This window comes from Caretta caretta, chromosome 6 (genome assembly GCF_965140235.1).
Source record: "Caretta caretta isolate rCarCar2 chromosome 6, rCarCar1.hap1, whole genome shotgun sequence".
NCBI lineage: Eukaryota > Metazoa > Chordata > Testudines > Cheloniidae > Caretta > Caretta caretta.
This window is the reverse complement of record NC_134211.1, coordinates 8,197,059-8,218,069: the sequence shown is the minus strand read 5'-3', so window position 1 is coordinate 8,218,069 and position 21,011 is coordinate 8,197,059. Positions and strand designations below refer to the sequence as shown.

Here is a 21,011-nt window from a genome sequence, read left to right as displayed (position 1 = left end):
TTGTCAAGCCTGACCTTAAAAACCTCTAAGGAAGGAGATTCTACCACCTCCCTAGGTAACACATTCCAGTGTTTCACCACCCTCTTAGTGAAAAAGTTTTTCCTAATATCCAATCTAAACCTCCTCCACTGCAACTTGAGACCATTACTCCTCGTTCTGTCATCTGCTACCATTGAGAACAGTCTAGAGCCATCCTCTTTGGAACCCCCTTTCAGGTAGTTGAAAGCAGCTATCAAATCCCCCCTCATTCTTCTCTTCTGCAGGCTAAACAATCCCAGCTCCCTCAGCCTCTCCTCATAACTCATGTGTTCCAGACCCCTAATCATTTTTGTTGCCCTTCGCTGGACTCTCTCCAATTTATCCACATCCTTCTTGTAGTGTGGGGCCCAAAACTGGACACAGTACTCCAGATGAGGCCTCACCAATGTCGAATAGAGGGGAACGATCACGTCCCTCGATCTGCTCGCTATGCCCCTACTTATACATCCCAAAATGCCATTGGCCTTCTTGGCAACAAGGGCACACTGCTGACTCATATCCAGCTTCTCGTCCACTGTCACCCCTAGGTCCTTTTCCGCAGAACTGCTGCCTAGCCATTCGGTCCCTAGTCTGTAGCTGTGCATTGGGTTCTTCCGTCCTAAGTGCAGGACCCTGCACTTATCCTTATTGAACCTCATCAGATTTCTTTTGGCCCAATCCTCCAATTTGTCTAGGTCCTTCTGTATCCTATCCCTCCCCTCCAGCGTATCTACCACTCCTCCCAGTTTAGTATCATCCGCAAATTTGCTGAGAGTGCAATCCACACCATCCTCCAGATCATTTATGAAGATATTGAACAAAACCGGCCCCAGGACCGACCCTTGGGGCACTCCACTTGATAGCTTCCTGTGAAAGCTTCTAAAAAATTAATTTATTTGGTGCAATTGGTTGAAAACCAACTATATTTGAAAAGCGGTGGGTCCCTTGTAGAAAAGGTGTTTCCTGAGTTATGGAAGATTTTTACCCTACTAGAATCTCTTTGTTCCCCAGTCTCTAGAAACCATCAAGAAGAAACTCCATCAACTCAGAGACTCAGCGACAGTAAGAGGAACCGTCGGAGTTCATAGCTAGAGAAATAAAACTGTACGGACTAATCTCCTTTTAGTCACCATTCCGCCTAGTGATATTTACATCCAGACTTGCATTTCACACTGCTGTGCCTAGCAGAATGGGATCATGGTCCATGAGTAAACCTCCGAGGCACTGTGGTAATAAAAACTGCATTACATGTACACTTGTTGTAATAACTGGGGCCAGACAGGCCTACACCAACTGTGGGAAAATGGCTAAAATTTTTATAAAATATTCTAGGCACCTATAACAAATGCTAATGGGAAACAGTTTGAAAGGGAGACAGACAGATTGGGTTACTCAAAAGAAACAGGCCTTCTGATCTAACTCAAAGAGCGTGTAAAGATCATGTCTGGTAAAAAAGAGGAATGTGGGATCAGAAATCAGTGGGGAAGCTTTTCCACGCAGCCACAGTTTTAAGTTTGTTTTAGCTACAAATGAAGTGAGTTGTAAATTCTTAGCTTTATTAACCTGTGAAGGGTTTAACTGTTATTTTGATAGCATCTAATCAAACAAGATTTGTAAATCCTATAACTCTAGGATTCTGTTAAGATTGTGTTTGGTAAACTGGAAGAGTGTGGGATCAGAAATCAATGGACCAAAATTCGTTAAGATTAATGTACATACTCAGTAGCTGAAAACTCTGGCAAACTAGCTATTGTTGTCCAAGTGTGTTTGACCTTGTTTTGGTTGGGCATGCAAAGCCATCTGCTAATGTTCTTATTTGAAAAATCAGAGGCTTTTATAATTTTGTTTGATAATTATTACTGGTTTTGAAATCTTTTTACAAATGCTTTGTTTCTCGTTTTCTTTTGTGTATTTTAAGGTTTGTAGTTTCTCTAACTGGTAATAACTTTGAACCTTCAACATAAAGGCATTTTTAAGCAAAATGCAAAAGTGATAAAATAAAGTGTTTTCAATTGTTAAAGGTTAAGTTGCTAAAGCAAACTTCTGCTCAGACAACATCATGAGTAGCTCTTTTTTAACTGAATGCCAACTGAATTCAAAGCTGCTACTGCATTGACTATACATTGAGATTCAAACCTTTGGAAAGGGCTGTTGCAGCCCCCAAGATTTTTGTGATTGGAAAAACAAAACATGTCGGTGGTTGTTTTTGTGTATGTGAATCAGCACAGTTCTAGTGATTCAGATTAGATCTCGGGGCGGGGTGGGGGGCTAAATTGCCTCAGTTGCCGTGAAATGTTGGTGGGCAAGGTCTATCATAGACTAAAATGCTGGTGTATTTTAACTATCTTTGGGTGTAGCAAATGGCTCATGGATGCACATGTGGCTAAGGAACATTAGCTGGCTGCTTCTTTTTAAAAGGAGGAAATATATAGGGGTAAAAATGCCACTAGGGCTAAAATTTCTGCAAGTCAGGAAATTTTACCACTTGTGCATGACATTTTCACGGTTCATGACATGTGCAGCTTTAAATACGGAAGAGGTGGGGGATGGGATTGGGAGAGTTTTTTGATCTTTACCCAATCTGGGCATTCAGTCAAAATGTGATAAGAATAGTGTGTTTCTAAACATCTCAAGACAGAGAACAGAAGCACTGTTAAAATTGTTTTAGGTGTAAATAAAGTGAGTTGTAAGTTCTTATCTTTATTAACATGAGAAAAGTTCATATGTCATCTAATCAAAGAAGATTTGAAAATCCCAATTTTGGGATGAGGAAATTGCAAACCTTACAATACAACCAAGTACCTTTTCCTTTTTTCTGTTTCTCCAAGAGCTGGGTTGCAAGTAAGAGTCAGCATGTGAGACAGAACTGCATTTTCTATCTTTGTTGTTCTTTCCTCTTCCTTTTTCTGTGCGTTTATCTTGTTCTGTCTTCAAGGAAGCAAGATCAGACTTTAACAATAGAAACAACAGCTCCAGCCCATTTCATCTAACTTCTTCTCCTTTCCCCCCCAAAAAAGGAATGTTGTTACCATCCATAACACCATCCAAAGGACTTCTGAACAGAGTTTCCTCCTCCCCCCTTTTCTAAAAACATTCTACAGCTAAAGGAAAAATGGAATAAGGGATACAGTTGAAACAAAAGCCTTGCTTAATACTTTATATTTCAAATGGCTTAACTGTTTTTTTCTTTTTTTTTCTGTTCTTTTTGTAAAAGGTTAAAAAACTTTTAATGCTGGTTATTGCCATGGCACTTAGCAGGCTGAAGGTTACTGGCCTAGTGGATAAAGGGGAAGCACTAGACATGACATATCTCAGTTTTAATTGGGCTTCTGACACAGTCCCAGATAACATTATCATGTGTAAACGAGTGAAATGTGGTTTGGATGAAATTACTATAAGGTGGATGAAAAAATTATTCAAAGAGTAAAAATTACTCAGAGTAAATGTCAATGGTTTGCTATCAAACTGGGAGGGTGCATCAAGTGGGGTTCTGCAGGGGTCAGTCCTGGGTCCAATACTGTTAAGAAAAGCTTCCTAGCTAGAAGGGTAGTTTAGCTGTGAAATAATCTTCCATGGGAAGCTGTGGTATCCCCATCATCATAGCCTTGTAAGAACAGGTTGGACAAACACCTGTCATGGGTGTTCTAGGAGGTTTATTTGGTCCTTCTTCAGTGCAGGGGACTGGACTGGATGACCCTTTGAGGCCCCTTCCCGCCCTACATGTCTATGATTCTGTGAAATGCAAGTGAGAAATTAAAGCATCCTATGTTATGCTTAGGTAGTTTTATCTTTGGCATGTATAACCTTGCGATTCCAGTTGTGAATGCAAAGTCAGTCTAACCTCCTTACAATTGGAGTATTAATTAGATTCAACAAGGAATTTTGGGGTTATTTACTAGAACTACCCCTTTAAGTTATTGCTTCTGTAAAGTTTAGTTTAAGGTAAAAATCTTCCAGGCAAAAGAAACAGTGAAAAAGCAAGAACACCAGCTATACTTCTTGGTGCGCAGCCAAGAGCTTATTGTACTCTAAAAGAGGAACTAAGGCCTTGTCTCCACTTAAAACTTATGCCGGCATCAGTATGTCAGTCAGGGCTGAAAAACCATACACCCTCAGCAACATGGCTATGCTGACAAAAACCCCCAGTGTGAACACAGCTATGCCGAAAGAAAAATGCTGCTAACGGCATAGCTAATGCTGTTTGGGGAGGTGTTCACTTGCCATCAGAAAAACTTCTGTCAGTGTACATTGTGTCTACACTAGGGGGCCATCCTGGCTCCAGCATAGACTCTGGAGTGTAGACAGCGCTACTTTTCTGACAGTCTCTGTGAGGCTATGGAAGTGAGAGTGACAGACAGCATTGCTTTTAAACTAGTCAGTGCAATCTAAATTTCTCCCTAGCTGAAATGGGAAATTAAAGATTGCTGCCCTCTGGCCAATGTCTTCAGACAAAAGCACCAAGGGAATTCGTAAAGATTTACTCCATACCTTGGTTATGCTAGCATGGTTTGGAAATTACTACTCACTAAGTAAGAGATGGCTTAGCAAACACACACCCTTGTCCAAATGATCGATGTGAAATGTAAAATAAAACATGTCTTGCTTGAGTTTTGAGGGTCAAAACCTTTTAGATCTGAATGTGACAAATACATCCTGTAAGAGGAACAGTTAAATCTGCATATGGGAGAAGTTCAAACAAAAAGGTTTCCATTGAATAAAATTCTGTTAATTCAGACTCATGAGAAAATTGGATACCCCTTTGAGTGATGCCCCTCAAATATAGAGAGATTATGTTACAAGGGAAGCTCTTTGGGAATCGAATGTCATTTTTCTTTCTCTTTGTACAGCACCTAATACAATGGGATCCTGGCCCATGACTAGGACTTTTGGGCTCTAGGGTAATACCAATAAATAATAATAATGTTAATTAAAAAGCAAAAAAATAACTACCTGCAGGAGTGCAATTCTGATCTGATATTCCTAGGTGCCATGACTAGTCCAATAAAAGGCAGAATTGAGGTAACATCACCTGAGTGTGGAAAGGGTTCACTAGGAAGAATAAAGGCGCACAGGAAGGAAGAAGGCTTGATCTGGGCAGAAGGCTACAAGCAAGAAATACAAAATTGAGGGCTCTGCTCTAGTCATCAATGGGCAGAACCCAACTAATATTGGTGGAAACTGGAAGATGGAAATGTGGGGGGACACAGAGCCCCTTTCATGTGTGTGGCAGGCCCATCAGCTTTCAATAACTCTGTTTAGTAGGGAATCTGAGAGCTACTTGTCACTGCCCCCCAGTAAATACCTTTGTCCCTCACACAGAGCTATAAACAAATATGTTTCCCAGGTCTCCGTTTGTGTGATCGGAAGAGAAGGGATTTCTGAGATGATGGAGCCCCTGTCCAGTGCAAGGTTACAGAGGTTCCACCACCAGGACCACAGCTGAACTGTGACCTCAGAGAGAAGCTGCAGTATTCACAGCAACTAGGTAAGTTGTGTGTGGGGATGCATGTGGTGTTGGGGAGCATGGATAGCACAGTAGGGAGGGGAGTCCCTGAGGCAACCTGTATGAAATCATCAGCACAGCATTTGGTTGTCTAGTGGTGTGTGAAGGGTGTGTGGTTCCCTGTTCCTAGTAGAGTCGTGAGGTCCAGGTGTGTCTGTGTCTGTGTGGATCCCTCTAACAGTATTTTTATCATCCTTTAGACCTACCTGGACCTCATCTTTCTGCTCCTCATGATAAGGGGAATGAAGGAGACCAGGATATAGTGGTCTTGCTCCATAGGTTTGGCTTTATGGTGAGTGGTGAAATGATCTGCACTGTTCTTCCTGCCGGGCTGTGCTGTTTCCTTGTCTGTCCTCGCTCATTCCTCCCACCTCCTCCCGCTCCTCCATCGTTCACCAGCCTTTCCAACTTTCCTTCTTCCCCATCAATAAAATAACCACACCGCTTTTTTGGGAGGTGCCTTGTGCATGTGCAGCTCCTTCCACATCCTGGACAGCTCACTTCATGCCCCTCCAGGTAGCCAGGCTTTACCCCTGGCTGTTCATTCCGTTACTGAGCGGTGAGGCTATCGCAGGAACAGCATGTGCTGAGTGGGGCTCCCTTGTGGATCCAGGGGCTTGCTTCAGTGGCCTGGGTTGGGGCTAAGAGCCCTGTAGGGATGGGGAGCTTTAAGGGCAGGCTGAGTCTGGCATCTCTTGCTGTGTGGAGGAGGTTGGGATAGTGGGAAAATGGGGTTCCTTCCCCCCCAATGCTGCATTGACAGTGATGGCTTTGCCCTTTGCTGCTCAGCTTATGTTTGAGTGGTGAGATTGTGGCCAGAGCAGGCAGGTGCTGAGTGGAGGACACGTGTCATTTCAGATGCCAGTGACGTTTGAGGAGGTGGCCGTGTACTTCTCTGAAGATGAATGGGCTCTTTTGGGTGAAAAGCAGAGGGAACTCTACAGAGATGTCATGCAGGAGAATTACGAGACTCTCCTCTCATTGGGTGAGCAGTTGCTATAATCCCCATAATGTAGACATGACTTAAATCTTCTATGAGGAACACAGCCCATTTCCCACCAGACAATATGCTTGCCAAAAGATGATACTGAATGTTTGACAACCTATATGGATTATGTCTTTCCTCTTCATTCCAAGATTTTCTTTGCTGTTCTTTGTTGTTAAGTGATCGATGTAGGATTCATACAAGGTTCATGCGCTTGGCAACATTCAGGGCACACCCGGAGTGTTGTATAGGAGCTGTGCACACACAGCTCTTCTCAAGGGCATGAACCTTGGAATCTCGCCCAGATGACATGAACCGTGGGAAGCCTCCCAGGACTGGGCTCAAGGCCCGAGAGCAAGGAATGCGGTAGATAGCAATTGGTAAATAAGAATGTTAAACAAAGCCAGTGTATTCCTTTTATCTGTTGGAGAATGTAATGTGCAGGGGGAGAGAAAGAATAAAGGGGAAGGTGGAAAGCTGACAGGCAGAAGTCGGTTGGCAGACCAGCTCGCTTGCTTGCTAAAAGCTCTGTGCTGTCTTGTATTTGAACCGCAACAGATCGACAAATACTTGACAAGTTGTGTTGCATGTACCTCTTTCCAATAAGCAGGGTTTCCTGTTGCTAAACCAGATGTGCTGTCCCAGATGGAGCAAGGGGAAGAGCCATGGTTCCCAGATCTCCAGGGCTCTAAGGAAAGGGAGAACCCAAGAGGCACTAGCACTGGTGAGGAATGAGTGACACCAACCGGGAAACCATCTGGGGCTGAGGGAAAAGCTGGGATCCCAGCAAACCCACTAAGGACTGCTCCTGTTCTGTCTTGTCTCATCTCACTACCTATTGTGTTCTGTCCTCAGGGAAGGAGTCACCCCTGGCTCCCACTTGTCCTGCCTGACCCCTGGCAGAAGCCTTTTCCTCCCCCAGCCTTTTTCTTAAGGTTCAGACGGGACTTTGAGCCAAAACTGGCCCCTCCTCATTCCTCTAGGGAAACATTAGGGAAATTTGCTTCCTGTCCATCAGGTTTTCTGATCAGTGACAAATCCCTTTGCTGCCCCCTCTGCACCCAGCACAGGCAATGAATCACATCTGGATTCTCTCTCTCTCTCCCACCAGGTGCTGGGACGGTGAGTGAGAAGGAGAAAAAAGCCCCAAAAGTAGTATCTACAGGAGCAGAACCACAAAGGATGTTCTCAGGGAGACTCTGTTGCCTTGAATGGGGAGATGCCAGTGAGAGTCAGGGCAGGACAGGGAGGCACTGGGAAGACCCTCCAGGCAGGAGCAAATCCACTCATAGCAAAAGAAGTTTAGAGAAATCCAAAGACACCAGCACCCACCAGACAGCCTGCACGGGGAAGAGCCCAAACACAGGTACTGAACCTGATGAAAGTTTCAATAAATGCTCACTCCTCGTTAAGCATTGTCAGCAAACTTGTGCAGAAAAGAGTGCCTACAAGTGTAATGAATGTGTCCAAAGCTTTTCTCAACAACAGTGCCTTCAGATACATCTGAGAATTCATACAGAGGAGAGACCCTATAAATGTAATGAATGCGGGAAAAGCTTCAGACACAAGACAAGCCTTGTTCTTCACCGTTACACAGTCCACAAGTTGGAGAGACCCCGTAAGTGTCCAGTGTGCGGCCAGCTCTTTATCCTGAGAGAGAGATTTATTCAGCATCAGAGAATCCACAACGAAGAGATGCATAGGAGGTTTAATGATGGGATTGTGAGTGAGAACAAGGATGAGCATCCTCAACAGAAAAAGCCAGTGGGAGCGGAGACTCATGAGGCATCTCAGAGATGTGAACTGGCAGATGCTGGTAAGAGTCGGGGCAGGAGAGGACAGCAGCGAGCTTACCCTGCAGGGGGGAAAGACTGTGAATCCGCTGTATGTGAAGGAAGTTCTAAGAAATTGAACCGCACCATTGCCTACCAGGGAACTAAGGTGGGAGCACAGCTGAATACACAAAGTAATAGTAAGAGAAGCTTTAGTAGCTGCACAGCCCCTGACCTGCATCAGAAAATCCACCCAGATGAGAAACGACACAGCTGTGCTGAGTGTGGGAAAAGCTACCGCCGGAACTCACACCTCCGAAGGCATCAAAAAAGCCACACGGGAGAGAAACCTTATGTATGTGCTGACTGTGGGAAGAGCTTTGGACGGAAGTCGATACTCAGTAAACACCTACGGACGCACAAAGAGGAGAAACCCTATAGCTGTGCTGGCTGTGAAAAAAGGTTCAGTGAGAGCTCATACCTTGCTCTGCATCAGAGAATCCACACAGGAGAGAAACCCTATCAGTGTCCTGACTGTGACAAAAGCTTCAGGCTGAAAGGGGACCTTTCCAGTCACTGTAGAACCCACACGGGGGAAAAACCCCATAAATGCACTGAATGTGGGCAAGGCTTTGGGCGGAAATCAACCCTGACTAAGCACCTGAGGATCCATACTGGGGAGAGGCCCTATAAATGTCCTTATTGTGAAAAAAGCTTTCGTCAGAAGTTCACCCTTTCCCAGCATCAGTTAGTGCATCTTGAAGAGAGACCTCACAAATGAACTGAATGTGGGAAAAGCTTTCATCAGAAATTCACCCTTAGCCAGCCACAGTCAGTGCACCAGGGATAGAGACCTCACAAATGTACCGAATGTGGGAAAAGCGTCAATCAAAAACAAAAGCTTGTTATACCCTTGGTAAACCTCCATGTGAAAAAGAAACCCAATAGAGCAAGTGTAACTTCAGATTACATTATCTGTAGCAGCGCAATAGGGACTCCACATGTGATATAAAACAGTGGTGTGGTACTTTCTTTGCTTGGAGAGCGGCACTTAAGTACAAGATGTAAGAAGGATGGGCGAGAAGTATTGGCTTATTTATGATGACAGATATGAGATTCAGTTGGGGAAAGGAGCTGGTGAAGGTAGGAACAGATCCTTTGGCGGGGTGTGGGGGTTAGTTGGAATTGCAAGGTAATGGAGTTGAATCTTGTGGGAGGACTGATCATAAGGGCACAGTGGCAGGAACCAAGAGCAGAGAGTGCCTGGTAACGGAGATACGGATCATTTAAAAACTGGGATGTTGCACAAGGAGGAATACTTGTACATGCGTGTGTGCGCATTTGTGTATCTTTTAGGGCTTGTCTATATGAGGAGTTCTACCAGTATAATTATGCCACTCTGGTTATACTGGTACAATTTCCCATGTGGACACTTTTATTCTGGAATAAGTGTATCCAGATGGGGAGTGAGAGATATATAATTATAGTTGTATATGGCCTGTAAAATTCCCCATGCAGACAAACCCTTAATGAGGGAAGATTAAAGGTGACTGCTGAGCAGAAGTAAGTCAGTCATGCTCCACCCCCACAGCAGCCTACCATGCCACTGTGGGTCTGTCTACACAGCAAGTAGCAGTAAGTGTCAGAACCTAGGTCAACGGACTCGGGCTCACTCTACAGCTTTAACAATAGCTGTGAGATGTTTTAGCTCGGGCTGGAGCTTGGGCTCCGTGAGTCTCAGCGCCCGGGTTGACACACTTGGGCTTGAGGAGCTCACGCTATGGTGCTAAAAATAGCGGCGAGATCTGGCTAATCAGCCTAGGGTCCCAGCCCGAGCTGCAATGTCTACACAGCTCTTTTTAGCACAGTAATTCAAGGTCAAGTCTGTTGACCCACACTCTGAGACTTGCTGCTGCTGGCTGCTCCTCACTGTGTAGACATACCCTAGCTGGCTAGTAGCACTATTGGCTAAAAATAAACTCCCTTTCACAAAATATATGGTTAATAATAACAACAGGATTCCAGGGGGAGCCAACAGGGGAGGTATGCTGCCTGAGCTCCAAGCTTCTTGCTCCTTGTTATACCCCACAGAATCTGTTCAAAATAATAGAAATCCTACTATAAATGTAGTTAATTTAGGTTGATATCAATGCACCATCTGCTAAGGGATCCCTGGATAAGAGTTTGGACCTCTCCTCTTCTCCAGTAATGGAGCAGGCCTGCAAAAAGTAAAAGCTATCTGAGAACCCATGTCAGGCAGAGATGGAGCTGCAGGAAGAAGCTCCAGATAGAATCCTGAGCAAACCTTGCAGGTGCTTCAGTAGATCTCTGAAGAACGTCAGCTGATATTGCTGATGTGAAAAAGACCACTGCAGCTCATCAAACAAGCCTATGAAGGCTCTCAAGGAGAGTGGGGCAAGTTGAGGCCCATGTATCTGCACTGGAGGACTCTGTAACAGCCAGTAACTCCTCCTCAAATCAGCAAATGCAGAGAATTAGAGCCCTACAGGAGAGAGTCAACTATCAGGAGGCAGATCAAGATATAATAATTTGCATTTGGTTGCCTTTCTGGAGGGCTTTAAAAAAGGTAAGTCTAGAAATTCCTAAATAAGGCTACCCCAGAATTCTTAAAACCCCCTTTGGGAACTGATTTTGAAATTGAGAGGGAGCACCGTTCCATTGTTAGCCCCGAAGCCCCCAGCAGATGTGAGACCAAGACCTTTCCTCATTTTTTAATGATGGAAGTTTTTAAAATGTGGCACCAGATAGTTATCCTGCATAAGGCTTGGGAATTGAAATGGGGCAGCAAGAGCATCATGGTGTTCTGTCTACACTCAGCAGGTGGCAGGGGGAAGGGCCCAGTTCAATAAGGCCATGAACAAGCATACAAGGCTGATGACGTACTACATTTCATTTCCGGCCAGATTTCAGACTAAGACTGAAGGATAATGCCACAGTTTTGGCACAGCAACAGAAGCTAAGAAATGTATGGATTCTCTGTGAGGGACTCTCTTCTGATCAGCACCCCAGAGACTGATCCTCTCTTTTACACTTCAAGGCATAGACTAGTCCTTATTTTGCTCCACCCCCAATGTCTGTATTTAAGATAGAAGGAAGGTATTCTTTGCTTGGTCTGTTTTACTGGAAACAATTTTTGAGGCTGCTTTTTTCTTTAAGACTTCTGCCTCCCCCACTGAGTATATAAGAAGTCGGGGTCTATAAAACTGTACCTGGAATTACCAATGCCAGTGGTATGTGATTATCCAGATCCACAGTGAAACCAATGACCCCATCTGCTAGGAAGGACTATGAAGGTGAAACATTTACTTGATGCATAATAATTTATACCTCCCTTGGACTGGGACTGAATCTTATGATAGTGAGCATCTGTGTAATGTGGACAGTACATGCTGGTTCATGCTGCTTGCTTTTGCTTAACAGTTACCCTGTGAGACATGAGAAGGGAATTGCAGCTCTCTGTACGGCAATTTGCTGAATCCTTCTTTCTCACTGAAACACGCCCTTCCCCAATCTGGATCTGTATAAATGGCCTCACTCTCCTCTGCAGATTTATTTCCCTCTCCTATGCCCCCCACCCCATTTTGTAAATTATTGTTAGCTGGCCTCACCTCTTGATTTTCCATCCCTTTTGCCATATCACTTCAATTTAGGTTATTGTTGATTGTTAATGATTCAAGTTACATCTATTGTGTTTATACTCTGAGCCCTGGTCTACACTAGGAGTTGAGGTCGAATTTAGCAGCGTTAAATCGATTTAACCCTGCACCCGTCCACATGACGAAGCCCTTTTTTTCGACTTAAAGGGCTCTTAAAATCTATTTCCTTACTCCACCCCCAACAAGGGGATTAGCACTTAAATCGGCCTTGCCGGGTCGAATTTGAGGTATTGTGGATGCAATTAAATGGTATTGGCCTCCAGGAGCTATCCCAGAGTGCTCTATTGTGACCACTCTGGCCAGCACTCTCAACTCAGATACACTGGCCAGGTAGACAGGAAAAGGCCCGCGAACTTTTGAATTTCAATTTCCTGTTTGCATGGTCACCTGCAGCTTACCACGCTGGCCAGAGCTTATCAGCAGAGGTGACCATGCAGAGCTCATCGGCAGAGGTGACCATGATGGAGTCCCAGAATCGCAAAAGAGCTCCAGCGTGAACCGAACGGGAGGTACGGGATCTGATTGCTGTATGGGGAGAGGAATCCGTGCTATCAGAACTCCGTTCCAGTTTTCGAAATGCCAAAACATTTGTCAAAATCTCCCAGGGAATGAAGGACAGAGGCCATAACAGGGACCCAAAGCAATGCCGCGTGAAACTTAAGGAGCTGAGGCAAGCCTACCAGAAAACCAGAGAGGCAAATGGCCGCTCTGGGTCAGAGCCCCAAACATGCCGCTTTATGATGAGCTGCATGCCATTTTAGGGGGTTCAGCCACCACTACCCCAGCCGTGTTGTTTGACTCCTTCAATGGAGATGGAGGCAACACAGAAGCAGGCTTTGGGGATGAGGAAGATGATGAAGTTGTAGATAGCTCACAGCAAGCAAGCGGAGAAACCGGTTTTCCTGACAGCCAGGAACTGTTTCTCACCATGGACCTGGAGCCAGTACCCCCCGAACCCACCCAAGGCTGCCTCCCGGACCCGCCAGGCGGAGAAGGGACCTCTGGTGAGTGTACCTTTTAAAATACTATACATGGTTTAAAAGCAAGCATGTTTAATGATTAATTTGCCCTGGCATTTCCGGCTCTCCTGGATGTAGTCCCAAAGCCTTTGCAAAAGGTTTCTGGGGAGGGCAGCCTTATTCCGTCCACCATGGTAGGACACTTTACCACACCAGGCCAGTAGCACGTACTCGGGAATCATTGTAGAACAAAGCATTGCAGTGTATGTTTGCTGGCGTTCAAACAACATCCGTTCTTTATCTCTCTGTGTTATCCTCAGGAGAGTGATATCATTCATAGTCACCTGGTTGAAATAGGGTGCTTTTCTTAAGGGAACATTCAGAGGTGCCCATTTCTCCTAGGCTGTTTGCCTATGGCTGAACAGAAATATTCCCCACTGTTAGCCACGGGGAGGGGGGAGGGGCTAGTCACGTGGTGGGGGAAGGCAAAATGCGACCTTGGAACGAAAGCACATGTGCTGTGTATGTAATGTTAACAGCAAGGTTTACCCTGAAAGAGCATACCCATTGTTCTATAAAATGTGTCTTTTTAAATACCACTGTCTCTTTTTTTTTTCTCCACCAGCTGCATGTTTCAAGGATCACAGAATCTTCTCCTTCCCAGAGGCTAGTGAAGGTTAGAAGGCGAAAGAAACGCACTCGTGATGAAATGTTCTCAGAGCTCATGCTGTCCTCCCACACTGACAGAGCACAGACGAATGCGTGGAGGCAGACAATGTCAGAGTGCACGAAAGCACAAAATGACCGGGAGGAGAGGTGGCGGGCTGAAGAGAGTAAGTGGAGGGCTAAAGAGAGGGCTGAAGCTGAAAGGCGGTGGCAGCATGATGAGAGGAGGCAGGATTCAATGCTGAGGCTGCTGGAGGATCAAACCAATATGCTCCAGCGTATGGTTGAGCTGCAGGAAAGGCAGCAGGAGCACAGACCGCCGCTACAGCCCCTGTGTAACCAACCGCCCTCCTCCCCAAGTTCCATAGCCTCCTCACCCAGACGCCCAAGAACGCGGTGGGGGGGCCTCTGGCCACCCGACCACTCCACCCCAGATGATTGTCCAAGCAAGCAGCAGAAGGCTGGCATTCAATAAGTTTTAAAGTTGTAAACTTTTAAAGTGCTGTGTGGCCTTGTCCTTCCCTCCTCCACCACCCCTCCTGGGCTACCTTGGTAGTTATCCCCCTGTTTCTGTGATGAATGAATAAAGAATGCATGAATGTGAAGCAACAATGACTTTATTGCCTCTGCAAGTGGTGATCGAAGGGAGGAGGGGAGGGTGGTCAGCTTACAGAGAAGTAGAGTGAACCAAGGGGCGGAGGGTTTCATCAAGGAGAAACAAACAGAACTTTCACACCGTAGCCTGTCCAGTCATGAAACTGGTTTTCAAAGCTTCTCTGATGCGCACCGCACCCTCCTGTGCTCTTCTAACCGCCCTGGTGCCTGGCTGTGCGAAACCTTGCAGCCAGGCGATTTGCCTCAACCTCCCACCCCACCATAAATGTCTCCCCCTTACTCTCACAGATATTGTGGAGCCCACAGCAAGCAGTAATAACAGTGGGAATATTGGTTTCGCTGAGGTCTAAGCAAGTCAGTAAACTGCACCAGCGCACCTTTAAACGTCCAAATGCACAGTCTACCACCATTCTGCACTTGCTTAGCCTGTAGTTGAACAGCTCCTGACTACTGTCCAGGCTGCCTGTGTATGGCTTCATGAGCCATGGCATCAAGGGGTAGGCTGGGTCCCCAAGGATAACTATAGGCATTTCAACATCCCCAACGGTTATTTTCTGGTCTGGGAAGAAAGTCCCTTCCTGCAGCTTTTGAAACAGACCAGAGTTCCTGAAGATGCGAGCGTCATGTACCTTTCCCGGCCATCCCACGTTGATGTTGGTGAAACATCCCTTGTGACCCACCAGTGCTTGCAGCACTATTGAAAAGTACCCCTTGCGGTTTATGTACTCGCCGGCTTGGTGCTCCGGTGCCAAGATAGGGATATGGGTTCCGTCTATGGGCCCACCACAGTTAGGGAATCCCATTGCAGCAAAGCCATCCACTATGACCTGCACATTTCCCAGGGTCACTACCCTTGATATCAGCAGATCTTTGATTGCGTTGGCTACTTGCATCACAGCAGCCCCCACAGTAGATTTGCCCACTCCAAATTGATTCCCAACTGACCGGTAGCTGTCTGGCATTGCAAGTTTCCACAGGGCTATTGCCACTCGCTTCTCAATTGTGAGGGCTGCTCTCATCTTGGTATTCTTGTGCCTCAGGGCAGGGGAAAGCAAGTCAAAGTTCCATGAAAGTGCCCTTACGCATGCAAAAGTTTCGCAACCACTTGGAATCGTCCCAGACCTGCAGCACTATGCGGTCTCACCAGTCTGTGCTTGTTTCCCGAGCCCAGAATTGGCATTCCACGGCATGAACCTGCCCCATTAGCAGCATGATGCCCACATTGCCAGGGCCCGTGCTTTGAGAGAAGTGTGTGTCCATGTCCTCATCACTCACGTCACCGCACTGACGTCGCCTACTCGCCCGGTATCGCTTTGCCAGGTTCTGGTGCTGCATATACTGCTGGATAATGCGCGTGGTGTTTAATGGGCTCCTAATTGTCAAAGTGATCTGAGCGGGCTCCATGCTTGCCGTGGTATGGCGTCCGCTCAGAAAAAAGGCGCGGAATGATTGTCTGCCATTGCCCTGACGAGGGAGGGGCGACTGACGACATGGCTTACAGGGAATTAAAATCAACAAAGGGGGTGGCTTTGCGAGAAACTGAATGGCCCCCTCAAGGATAGAACTCAAAACCTCTAGGATAGAACTCAAAACTGAGTTTAGCAGGCTGCTGATTTCACAGAGGGAGGGAGGGAGGAGAAAATGAATATAAAACAAATCTGGTCTATTTCTTGTTTTGAGCCACTTCATCTATCTTTATACATCTTGCTGGTAGCAGACTGTGCAGTATGACCGCTAGCCATCATCATCTCCTGTGTGCTCAGCAGAAGATGGTGCAGTATGACTACTAGCCATCATCTGCTGCTAGCTGGAGGTTAAAAGACAGTGCACTGCCGGTCGGAGTCAATCGCCACGAGACGAAACTTAAAAGAGAAATGACCTGGCTGAGTCACTCTCATGTTTGCCCAGGCACCCAGTTAAAAGAGCACCCAGGACTATGTCGATGATGGCTACTAGTCATACTGCACTGTCTGCTGCCAAAAGGCAATTAACTGCTGCTGTGTAGCAATGCAGTACCGCGTCTGCCAGCACCCAGGAGACATACGGTGACGGTTAGCTGAGCGGGCTCCATGCTTGCCGTGGTATGGCGTCTGCACAGGTAACTCAAGAAAAAAGGTGCAAAATGATTGTCTGCCCTTGGTTTCACGGAGGGAGGGAGGGAACGGGGGCCTGACGATATGTACCCAGAACCACCCGCAACAATGTTTTAGCCCCATCAGGCACTGGGATTTCTACCCAGAATTCAAATGGGCGGCGGAGACTGCGGGCACTGTGGGATAGCCACCCACAGTGCAACGCTCTGGAAGTCGACGGTTGCCTCGGTACTGTGGACACACTCTGCCGACAACATGCAGTTAGAGCATTTGTGTGGGGACACACACAATCAACTGTATAAAAACACTTTCTACAAAACCGACTTCTATAACTTCGATCTAATTTCGTAGTGTAAACATACCCTGATAGTTATTGGGGATAATGATGAAGAAACATGGTCTTGCTACATGTTAGGTTCCTTTTCCCTCCCCTCTTCTGTGGATGTGTGGATCATTAGAGGACTGCCAATCTTTGCCATGTATGTAGGATGTAATACCTCACTTAATGTGGTAACCCTACTAACTGTTAAGGTGAAATAGTATATATTATATCAATCTCAATTTGTTACATATGCTGTTTAAATGTTAATGAGCACCTATATAGGTTATGTTATAATAAATTGGGTGTGGGCATGGGGGAAGTAGGGGAGGGTTTTTTTCTTCCTCCTCCTCAAATGGCTCTTCCCATGGTACATGTGACACAGAGGCATTGGTGCCAACTCGTAAAAGGGTCACTGTTCTTTACAAGCAATTCTTGTCTCAACAAACCTGACAAACTCCCTGCACCTAATACACCACTTTCATGGTATTTATCTATGAAGGGTAGCATGTGAGGTCTCTACTGAAAGCTTGTAACTTATTGGTACTCATAGTCATTGTGAGGTGTGGATATGGGTAATTTTTAAGAAATAGTGTAACTATATTGAAAATTATGCCCTTCTGGTCTTGGAGTGAAAGTGAGTCACCAGGGAATAACATGTCTCAATGGAGGCCCACTGAAATGGGAGGGAGTTGCCACCTCTCCCTGGTTAGCTGATTATGTAATATAGTGCTCAGTTGTCTACCATTCTACCAACCCAGAAAAGTCAATGGAAAACCATCAAACTATAAACATTGAAACCATATGGAAATGAAAAGGAACTCTATGACAGTGAGGGGATCACACTGTTTGTGAATGAAAATGCTACAGTGACACAGCTGCACTTCTGTGTAGACACTACCTGCACTGACGGGAGGAGTTCTCCCATCAGCATAGGTAATCCACCTCCCCGAGAGGCAGTAGCTAGGTTGACAGTAGAATTCCATAGCGCTGCCTACACCAGGGCTTGATTGGCTTAACTAGACTGCTCAGCGGTGTGGATTTTTTCATACCCCTCAGCAATATGCTTGAGCCGACTTAATTTTGAAACATAGACCAGGCCTGATTCAGTATATCACAGGGTGGAGAAAGATAGTCTGGATCCATTCATTGAGGAGATACCTTGATGAGCAGGGTACTTTGTGAAAGACTGGGTCCTAGCTCCTAACTTTGGGGTGAGAATCTATTTTATTACATAGGAAAGGTAACTATTAATAAGGGTAGGTCCTAGTTCACATTTTGTGATTTTGCTTTGGATGTAACCATTTGATGCCATCACTTAAGCTTGTTTCTCTTTGAATCTCTATTTCTTAAAATAAAATTCCTTTTGTTTTACTATAATTGAACTCAACAGCTGTGAACTCAACAGCTGTGTGTGGTACAAGACCAGTGGTCCAAGGTGCAACTGATAAACTGGGGTACACTGTTCCCTTGGGAATGGAGGTATCCAGTGATCATAAGAACAAATGAACATAAGAATGGCCTACTGCATCAGACCAATGGTCCACTGTGACAGCCTGTACCCCATGTTCACCTCTTTTATGTGGTTATGATACATTGTGTACAAAGCATGCCTTGTGAGGTATTATTTGAAAACTCACAATTTACTGATTATTATTATCATGTTGAAATGTGTGTAACAACACTACATGTAAATTTACAAGATTTTGCTATATTTTTTAATGAAATATGTTGTAATTTTGGGTAAAACCCACAAACTAATTTCCCAGAGACAAAGACACACTGGCACACCAGCAGAATGCTAAAGAGTCATTACCTGTTTAACCAGACATTCATCAGCGTGGGGGGTGGGGGGGAGATAAAAACAAAGTATTTACAATTCATCTGAAGGACAATTTGTAGCTTGCATATGCAACAGACCTACCCCATGACCCAGCAAGGATTTTTCCAGTACAAAGGGTTGGAGTATAAGAAGGAGGAAAAAAGGCCTCTGGCCACCGCTCCTCCTCTCCTCTCCACCTCCCTTCTCTCTACTTGAGATTAATGAATATCTTAAAGACACTGAAGCAAGGAGAGATGTCTCAGGCTAACAGGAAATCCAGCCTGTGAAGTGAGAGCTGTGAATTCTGAACTGCCTGCAGCATCTGCTGTGGTGAGAAAGATGTTTACTTCAAATCTCATTTAGCTTGGTAAAGTTTAGGAATAGTTTGTGGTTTTATTTTATTTGTTTTGTGACCAATTCTGACCTTTATGCTTTATCACTTATAATCACTTAAAATCTATCTTTCTCCAGTTAATAAACTTGTTTTATTGTTTTATCTAAACCAGTGTGTTTGATTGAAGTGTTTGGGAAACCTCTACTTGAGATAACAAAGGCTGGTGCATAAACATTACCTATTGTTGGAATATCAGGCTATCTATGAGCTTATACTGTCCAGGGGGTCTACTCAGCAGTATAAGACACTCATTTCTGGGGAGCCAAGGCTGGGGCTGGGGATATGCAGGTGTCTCCATGTATATAATTAGTGGGTGTCTGGGCATAGCATTCATGGATTCAGGTGGGAGTGATTTTATATGCTAGTGGCTGTGTGTGAGCAGAGCCTGGAGGGGTTGCTGTTCTCCAGCAAAGCAGTGTAAAAGGCATCTCAGATTGCAGAGTTAAGGGGACCCAGCAGTCCAGATTGTACCCTGGGGAATGTCTAATCCATCTAGCCCAGAATCCTGTCTTCCAACAGTGGCTGGTGCCAGATACTTCAGAGAGAACAGAACAGGGCAATTTATCAAGTGATCCATCCTCTAGTGTCAAAGCCTAGCTTCTGGCAGTCAGAGATTCAGGGACATCCAGAACAGGGGATTGCATCCCTGACCATGTTGGCTAATAGCCACTGATGGACCTTGAAGTTTATCTTCCATTTTCTTGCACAATTATCCAGTTTTATGAGATCCCTTTGTAACTCTTCACAGTCAGCGTGGACTTTACTATCTTGAGTAACTTAGTATCATCTGCAAACTTTGCCACCTCACTGTTTACCTTGTTTTCCAGATCATTTATGAAAATGTTGAATAGCACTGGTATATATCTTTGGGGGAACCTCACTATTAACAACTCTCAATTGTGAAAACTGACCATTTATTCCTATCTATTGTTTTCTATCTTTTAACCAGTTACTAATCTGTGAGAGGACCTTCCCTCTTATCCAATGACTGCATACTTTGCTGAAGAGCCTTTGGTGAGTGACCTTGCAAGAGATGTTAAGAGTAACAAGAAGGGTTTCTTCAGGTATGTTAGCAACAAGAAGAAAGTCAAGGAAAGTGTGGGCCCCTTACTGAATGAGGGAGGCAACCTAGTGACAGAGGATGTGGAAAAAGCTAATGTACTCAATGCTTTTTTTGCCTCTGTCTTCACAAACAAGGTCAGCTCCCAGACTACTGCACTGGGCAGCACAGCATGGGGAGAAGGTGACCAGCCCTCTGTGGAGAAAGAAGTGGTTCGGGACTATTTAGAAAAGCTGGACGAGCACAAGTCCATGGGGCCGGATGCGTGGCATCCGAGAGTGCTAAAGGAGTTGGTGGATGTGATTGCAGAGCCATTGGCCATTATCTTTGAAAACTCATGGCGATCGGGGAAGGTCCCAGATGACTGGAAAAAGGCTAATGTAGTGCCCATCTTTAAAAAAGGGAAGAAGGAGGATCCAGGGAACTACAGGCCAGTCAGCCTTACCTCAGTCCCTGGAAAAATCATGGAGCAGGTCCTCAAGGAATCAATTCTGAAGCACTTAGAGGAGAGGAAAGTGATCAGGAACAGTCAGCATGGATTCACCAAGGGCAAGTCATGTCTGACTACTCTAATTGCCTTCTATGATGAGATAACTGGCTCTGTGGATGAGGGGAAAGCAGTGGACGTGTTCAGTTCCTTGACTTTAGCAAAGCTTTTGACACGGTCTCCCACAGTATTCTTGCCAGCAAGTTAAAGAAGTATGGGCTGGATGAATGGACTATAAGGTGGATAGAAAGCTGGCTAGATTGTCGGTCTCAACGGGTAGTGATCAATGGCTCCATGTCTAGTTGGCAGCCGGTATCAAGTGGAGTGCCCCAGGGGTCGGTCCTGGGGCTGGTTTTGTTCAATATCTTCATAAATGATCTGGAGGATGGTGTGGATTGCACCCTCAGCAAGTTTGCAGATGACACTAAACTGGGAGAAGTGGTAGATACGCTGGAGGGTAGGGATAGGATACAGAGGGACCTAGACAAATTGGAAGATTGGGTCAAAAGAAATCTGATGAGGTTCATCAAGGACAAGTGCAGAGTCCTGCACTTAGGACAGAAGAATCCAATGCACTGCTACAGACTAGGGACCGAATGGCTCGGCAGCAGTTCTGCAGAAAAGGACCTAGGGGTTACAGT

General features: G+C 45.4%; 1 protein-coding gene across 1 annotated transcript in view; it reads left to right on the top strand.

Annotated features, from left to right (window-relative positions):
* Window positions 1-18,931, top strand: part of LOC125638291 (uncharacterized) — a 33,229-nt gene extending 14,298 nt beyond the window's left edge. Inside the window, 7 exon segments of the mRNA XM_075130088.1 lie at window positions 5,363-5,444; window positions 5,447-5,503; window positions 5,722-5,813; window positions 6,380-6,506; window positions 7,117-7,230; window positions 7,618-12,959; window positions 13,540-18,931. Coding sequence (XP_074986189.1) covers window positions 5,402-5,444; window positions 5,447-5,503; window positions 5,722-5,813; window positions 6,380-6,506; window positions 7,117-7,230; window positions 7,618-9,059 — 1,875 coding nt within the window. The 5' untranslated portion in view covers window positions 5,363-5,401 and the 3' untranslated portion in view covers window positions 9,060-12,959; window positions 13,540-18,931.
* The last annotated feature ends 2,080 nt before the right edge of the window (window positions 18,932-21,011 follow it).